Source organism: Piliocolobus tephrosceles, chromosome 13 (genome assembly GCF_002776525.5).
Source record: "Piliocolobus tephrosceles isolate RC106 chromosome 13, ASM277652v3, whole genome shotgun sequence".
Classification (NCBI taxonomy): Eukaryota; Metazoa; Chordata; class Mammalia; order Primates; family Cercopithecidae; genus Piliocolobus; species Piliocolobus tephrosceles.
The window spans coordinates 14,621,295-14,629,398 of NC_045446.1; the positions used below are offsets into that span (position 1 = coordinate 14,621,295).

The window sequence follows — 8,104 nt, forward strand, 5'->3', positions numbered from 1 at the left end:
CTGCCAATAAGCAGCAATATTTGGCCAGAGTTCTAGACTTTAAACCAGTCACTTCACCTCACTGAGCCTCAGTTTCTTCATGTCTATATCTGCTGTCTCTCTCTATCTATCTAGTCATGCAATAATTAAGAAGTGAGTGCAAAAAGAGTTTTATAAACTTTAGAACCACTGTTTTTTATAAACTCGAGAACAGCGGTTCTCAATCAGGGGAATGTTAACCCTTCAGGGGACATTTAGCAACATCTGGAGACATTTTTGACTGTTACAAATGGGAGGTAGTGGTGTTACTGGAACCTAGTGAGTACAAAGAGGCCAGGGAAACTGCTAAATATCTTACAATGCACAGGACAGCACGACCTCTTCCCCACCACACCCTGAACCAAAGAACTGTCTAGTTCATAATGTCAGTAGTGCTGAGGCTGAAAAATCAGGCTCTGGAATTGTACAGATTTTACAGTTAAGTAGTTATGTGACCTTGAGGGGCACCACATCCTTCTGTTTCCAAATATGTAAGATCAGAACACTGCCTGTCATAGATTATAGGATATTGTGTCTGCTAAAATTAGAGAGTATACACACATGTCAGAAGTCAAAAGAAAAGTCAAAAAGACTGGATAAATATAATAGAAAGTGCTACTGGTCAGAAAGTCAATTGGTATATTACTGGATAGTAATATACCAAGCTGACTGAGCCAGCTCTTATGAAACTAGCCACATCGTGTGTGTGTAATGGTCATCCAGAAACAACAAGCTACCTTATCCCCTTCTTTTTGTGTCACCAATCGAATGGCTGCTGTTACTCTTCAAGGTAAGCTAAAGTCCAGCAGAGCTGAAGCATCTTTCTCCTTTAATTCCTGTTTTCTCCTTTTTCCTCCTCTCTTCTAACATTTTCTCCCTCATTTCTTCTGAGACTGCTCCCACTCACTCTGCTACTAGGAGTGGGGAAAGCCTGTGAACACCTGAGGCTGAGGAACAAAAATAGGAGAGAAAGAGTGCTCTCAAATGAGGACACAAGCCTGTCTCCAGGCCTGACCATCTGCAAACTCACTGTTACTCCTGAATATTTTTCATACGACAAGTCTAAGCTAATATTTTGGCCCAAAGCACAAGCCTGGTAGACAAGAGGACAATAGGCGGTTTGTTGTGGAATTGAAGAGCACGAAAAATGTTTCTATACTTTCCTATTGATGTTCCATTTGATTCACCAAATATTTATATATGTATGTGAGGGGCCATGGTAAGGTGGGTAGACCAGAGACGATGAAGACAGTTACTGTCCCAAGGGGCTTAGAGCTAGGCGAAGAGTGAGTGGTTGCCCAGCTAATTGTGCAATAATCAGCTAAGACTCAAGTGCTTTGAGGAGGCAGAGAAAGGAGGACTTAACTGTAATTAGGGTCTACAACAGACTTCTGATAAGGGGTGAAAAAAGACATATGCATATACACAGATACACAAGAACATTCGTATATATCAAATTTATAGTTCCATATTAAATATATATATAAATACATCCTCATATTTAAATATACCATACTCCCTTTCAGTTAAACTACTGTTGAGGGATTAATTTATAAAGGCTTCAAAAGTTGTGGTTAAGATCTTTGGATTTAGTGTCAAACAGACCTTGAGAGCACCACCACCTTGTCCTGCCAACACCTTGATTTTGGCCCAGTGAAACTGATTTGAGACTTCTGGCCTCCAGAACTTTGAGATAATAAACTTGTGTTGTTTTAAGGAAAAATAAATTTAGAAAATCTTTAGTGAGGCTATATTATTGGAAGTAGAATGTGGAAGACATTGGGTGATGGATGTTTTTATTTTTAATAATTAAATGCATACAACCTTATATCCACATCATAATTTGTATTTCTATGATGTAAATATGTTAAAGAATTCAAGATGAATGTATGGACTCTGGATTCAGAAATATAAAGGGGTGAACTTTGATTGTGACTGTTAAATAGACTATCTTGCTCAATATTCAGCTCCCTGAACCTTAACTTTCTTATCTGTAAGACGGGCATAATAGCACCTATCTCATATGAATTAAAAGCTATACTATAACAGAGGGTTCTAGCATGAGTCTTACACACAGCACATTCTCTCTATATATTAGTTTTCTCCTTTTTTTTTTTTATCATCCCATCATCCCTTCTCATACTTTCATTTGAATTTTGTTGATGCCTCTTTTTTAATCACCAGGCTAATTCAAGTTGACCACAATGGAGAATAGAACAGAAGTGACAGAGTTTATCCTCTTGGGATTAACAGATGACCCCAATCTTCAGATACCCCTCCTCCTGGCATTTTTATTCATCTACCTCATCACCCTGCTTGGGAATGGAGGAATGATGGTGATCATCCACTCAGACTCCCATCTCCACACTCCAATGTACTTTTTCCTCAGTAACCTCTCCTTTGTGGACTTGGGTTACTCATCAGCTGTAGCCCCCAAAACGGTGGCTGCATTGCAGTCAGGGGACAAGGCCATCTCCTACAATGGATGTGCAGCTCAGTTCTTCTTCTTTGTGGGGTTTGCCACTGTTGAGTGCTACCTCCTGGCCTCCATGGCCTATGACCGCCATGCAGCGGTATGTAGGCCTCTTCATTACACCACCACCATGACAGCAGGTGTGTGTGCCCTCCTTGCTACTGGTTCCTATGTCTCTGGCTTCCTTAATGCCTCTATCCATGCAGCAGGCACCTTCAGACTCTCATTCTGTAGTTCTAATGAGATTAATCATTTCTTCTGTGACATTTCCCCACTCCTGGCTCTCTCATGCTCTGACACGTGCATCAGCAAGTTGGTGGTCTTCTTTGTGGTGGGTTTCAACGTCTTTTTCACCCTCCTGGTCATCCTCATTTCTTACTTCTTCATATGCATCACCATTCAAAGGATGCGTTCTGCTGAAGGGCGGAAGAAAGTCTTCTCCACCTGTGCTTCCCATCTCACTGCTGTGTCCATCTTCTATGGCACAATCGTCTTCATGTACTTACAGCCCAACTCCAGCCAGTCCATGGACACAGACAAAATAGCCTCTGTGTTTTACACAGTGGTGATTCCCATGCTGAATCCCTTGATCTACAGCCTTAGGAACAAAGAAGTGAAAAGTGCTCTCTGGAAAATACTCAACAAACTTCACCCCCAATATTAAATGTGAATGGGAGGTAGGCAAGCAATTAAGGGATAAACTTTCTCTCACACCTAAATGCCATCATGACTTTTAATGTTTGGCTGGTTTCAGTTCTTTCTTCCCCAAGAACAGCGGTTACTTCTGCTATTAGAAGATGTAAAAAGCAGCACATTGAAAAGTCTTACTTAGAAAGACAATCTTATATTTAGTGAACAGCAGCATGGGACAGTTGAGCTTTTCTTGCTTTAGTTTCTTGATGTGTTTTAAAGCAGAAGATTGAAGGATGTAACTGAATGTACTGAATTTTCCTCATCCTATTTTTAATTGTAAGGATTTTTCATTCACTATTAAACTTGGTATAAAGATTTCGCCTTCATTTATAATATTTATCAACTGAATATGCAGTATTGTTTTTTATTCCTTTGTTCTGTGAGTTTGAAAGTTGGACTTCCTAATGTAGACAAAGGATGGTTCAATATTTTAAATGATATTTCAGAGAAAGTTATAATTTAAAGGACAAGGCACTAGATCGAGTCAGGTGACTAAAAGAAAATTAAATCTTTCCAACCCCCTACTCTCCCTTCTCTACCCATATTCCTACCCTACTTGTTAGTCATGTGCCTTTGCAATTTCCATTCCCTTTTGCTAAAGCATTGGGGAAACAATACATCTTGTTGTATACATAAGTATGGAAATGCTTTAATAGATGAATTACTTAAATTTTAACGTGACTAAATATAACTTCCTTCGGAGAGCCTACACTATCTTCTATGTTTCTTGTCTCTGTCTAACATAATTACCAAAATTTCCAGAAGGCTTAGAGAAAAAAACAATTTTCCCTAGAGCTCTAAAAAAATATATTTGTTTTCTGAATCAAATGCTTGCATTTCTTAGCAGCCTTAAGTTTGGCGAATCTATTATGAAGATGTGTAATAGCTTTCTGGACTGTGTTTTTATTTTTTCAGTAATTCAGCTCACCTCTGGTCTCCATTGCATTCCAGTGTTCTGTAATTAGATGCTACAAGAATAAAAAAGCCTGCCTGGAAATTTACTTCTTAGGAACAGCACGATGACGCACAGTGCTAGTCCACCTTCAGGACTTGTTTCATGTGCCAAATGGTGTGAGCGAATGTGTGTGCGTGGGAGGGGAGTGGTGATTACTTTCACTTCTCACGTATCAACTGCTTGATGGTGTTTATAACTGCAATTAATCTAAGTCACCACAATAGGTCATGATTTCAAAATCTCCCCCAAAAAACGCACAAATTAATTTTAACTTTATAGATGAAAACCAGAAATCTTGGTTGGCTAACTCAGTTGGCTTAAAATGTCAATTTAGTTTTGAGATTATCGGGCTCCATTATGTACAGGGCAGCCTCTGTCTGAGGAGGATAAATCATAAGCCTTCCAGGGAAAATTGCAAAGAAGGAGTTATGGAACATGAGAAACACGAGAATATCTTTCTCTAGCACATGGTTGCCATCACCTGAAAAGATCAGGAGCTTCTGAGCCTAAGGCCTGGACAACCTATACTTCCCCCATTCAGCCCCCTCCCTCCCCTCTTCTTTAGCAATGAGGCCCATCCAGCAACATGCGAGGAAGAACAGCCTTTACAGGCCAGGATCCACTGTATATGGGAATCTTTCTCATTGAAAGCTACAGAGCTCAAGAGTATCTGCATTTGGAGAAGAGCCTGGGAAGCAGCTATCCAAGCACAGAGTGCATTCCAATCTCACCTACACATTTTCCCTACTTGATATAATTGACTTTTTTCCCTCCTCTTCCTTCTCCTCTTTCTTTACTTCCTTTTATCCTTCTTCTCCTCTTTTTCCTTCCCAACTTCTTTGTATGCCCAGCCCAAGCAGGAACTTTCCTCACCACTAGGCCATTTAGATCTCTAAAAAAAAAAAAAAAATTAAAATCTAGAGTCTATATATCATAACTATTGCAGTATATATTAACATGTGTATCTGGGCATGTTTCTTTCTTTTATAATTTTAATTTTTATTTCATTAGTTTTAGGGGGTACAAGCTGCTTTTGGTTACAGGCATAAATCATTTAGTGGTGGTTTCTGAGATTTTAGCATGCCCATCACCCGAGCAGTGTGCCCAATGTATAGTCTTTTATTCCTCACCTCCCTCCCAACCTTCCCCCATCAAGACCCCAAAGTCCATTTTATCATTCTCATGTACACATTTCTTTATGCCTCTATACCTCAGTTTAGCAGGAAAATGTGGGTCTCCTAAGAGTTAAGGGCCCAATGTCTACATATTTATATTTTATGTTGAAATCACCTCAAACAAGCATTCCATCTGACTGTAAATAGGTATAAAAGAGCACTATCAAAAGCTGGATGAAAATTCTAACTGTTCTTATCAGTTGTATGACCTCAAGAAAGTCATTTAGTCTCACCGAACCCAATGTACAGGATAAAGTGTGAGGGTAATATGAAATTAAGTATGTGAATGTGCCCATCATAATGAACGTGTATTTCATACCGTTGAGATTCCTATACTAGCTCTTTCTTCACTTAGCTGTCCCTGGACTTCTCATGTTGGCTCTTGAGCTGCCTGAGCAAAAATGGGAAGTCCAAGGACAGCCAGGTGAAGCTCGTCCCATCCAAGTCCAAGCTTTTATTTTCATTCCCTGTTTAACTTTCTGCCCTCCAAGTTCCCAGCTCTACATTTCAAACTGACATTACATGGGTATTCATTTATAGAAGCTACTCAGAAGGAGATGTCTTGTCGCCAGCAAGACATCAATTCACAGAGTATACATTACTGTGAGGAGCTCTTCCCTTCCACATAGGAAATCTGTCAAATGGAGAGTAAATGCCCATTTGGTTAATAACAACACCCACTCTCTCCCTGCAGGAATTGTCTGATGAATGAGAGACCCTGTGTGTGGGGCCTGCAGCCCAATACAGTGCGATAAAGGCACAAGGACTTCCCACCTGAAATGTTCAAAAGAGAATGTGAAAACTCATAAATCAGGCCAGTTATTTATATCAGGATAGGTTATTCTTTTAAAAATGGATTATGATTGAATTATTCTAAATAGGATGTTCCCTTTGTGCATTAGAGCATTTGTTGAGGTTTATGTATTGGGAATGGAAAATTAAAATATTAGATTCCTTGGCAACTGAAGCTGGAATTGCAGAGTCATAGACTCTTTAGCCAAAGAAAGAATTTAAAAATAATCTAAACCAGTCCTCTCATTTTGCAATTAAAAACCCCTATTTTTACAGTTTAACTTGCTTAAACTCACAAAGAACCAAATCTTGTTTGACACTTTTTCATATTTTATAAAGTACTAGTTGTATAAAAAGACATTTTATACTTTTACCTTCATTTGTTCACCATGATATAGTCATTTGTGCTTCAGTTTTGCAGTGGAGGAAACCAAAGCTTTGAGAAGTTAACTTACCTGTCTACTGTTAAAAAGAGGAACCGAGGTATGAAACTGAGTTTTTTGCCTTCCCTGACCAAGCCTCTGAAAAAATAAGTCACCGTGTATGTTAGTAAATTTCAATGGAGGTCTTACTTAATGTGTGACTCGCTTACACTCTTTCATGATGAGTCCTTGCCATGTGGAAGGCACTCTGAAGAATACAAATAAGTAAGACTGTAAGATGTAATTCCTACTTCCACAAAGTAAAGCCCTCTGCATATATGTTTACTGATGTAATGCACCTTGAGGTTAATGACTCAATGCTCAATAACTTTACCAACAGGAATTTTCCCAATATTCCACAGAGCATGAATGGATCAGGGCATATTTATTTTCAGTCTGATAGAGTTGGCTCTTTGAGTGCCACAGCCGACAGTGATAGCCAAGCCTCAACCAATGTTAACTGGACACAAGCTGCAGAAAAGGCATGGTGTGAAGTTGATGAAGAAACCAGTTGATATTCAATATTGTTCCTGCTTCAGGAGCAACTTAAAAATAGCGTGGTGGAACAGACGACATACCTCTAGGTAGATGATAGTTCAAAGGCATTTGTGGCCATTATGAGGTGAGTAGTCTAGAAAATAATAATTAGAACTCATTAGGGGCAAAAAAAGAATCCTATGGGCAGAGGAAGATCCTCAGAGGATGTGGGACGTGAGCCAAACTCTGAAAGAATAGTGTAGATGGAACCCAGAATTCCAAGATTCCAATCTTACTTTCTAGTCACAACTCTGCCAATTGCCAGTGATGAAGCTGGTATAAGCCACGTATCTCTGAGACAATTTTCTTACCTTCAAAGTGAATAGCACCAGCCATACCTTCCTTAGGGTGTTTTGCAGGCTAAATGAGATAATGGGTGAGAAAGCATCTTCAAAATTGCTACCTTCTTTTGAACTATAGTGTTGCTGTTGGTAATAATATTATAAGCAGAGCTGAATGGGGAGTTCCTAAGCAACCATCTGAACTCAGGTATGGAGGTGGGATTGCAGATGGCATGTTGGCAGGAGCTTGTAGGAAAGTTGGCCATTCAGATTAGAAGAGAGTGAACCATTAATGCCTCAGTCGGTTACTTCTACAGGCAATTGGAACTTCTTGTCATCAAACAAGGTGAAGAGACTGGGCCTTTGAGAGTAATTGCATCCCTATAGAGAAATCATACTTTCACAGAAAAATTTCTGTAGGATCTCACCAATCGGGTATCTAGATTCAAGCCCAAGAATTCTGCCTCCTGTTCATAACATGGAATTTCTCAGTTGTTAGTCTGTGATTATTTCACAAAGTGTGTAGGGGGATGGATAGAATATTTGTAGCATATTTAATTAGGAGAAAAAGTTACTGTATATACATATGCATATACACATGTGTGTGCATATTTATGTGTCTATATATACACACATGTGTGTGTATGTGTGTGTATTTTAAACTTTCTAGAAAACAGTAAGAAAAAAACAGATAACCCAGTAGAAAATACAAAATTTAGTTGTCCAGTCTATTTTTTCATGTTCGTTCATATGGCCTA

The 8,104-nt window shown here is 39.1% G+C and overlaps 1 protein-coding gene across 1 annotated transcript; it reads left to right on the top strand.

Annotated features, from left to right (window-relative positions):
- Positions 1–2,027: 2,027 nt before the first annotated feature.
- Positions 2,028–3,526, top strand: LOC111544854 (olfactory receptor 5B21). The gene has a single exon (XM_023215544.3). It carries the CDS (start codon positions 2,223–2,225, stop codon positions 3,153–3,155), a length of 933 nt encoding a protein of 310 aa, XP_023071312.2. The 5' UTR covers positions 2,028–2,222; the 3' UTR covers positions 3,156–3,526.
- Positions 3,527–8,104: the final 4,578 nt, after the last annotated feature.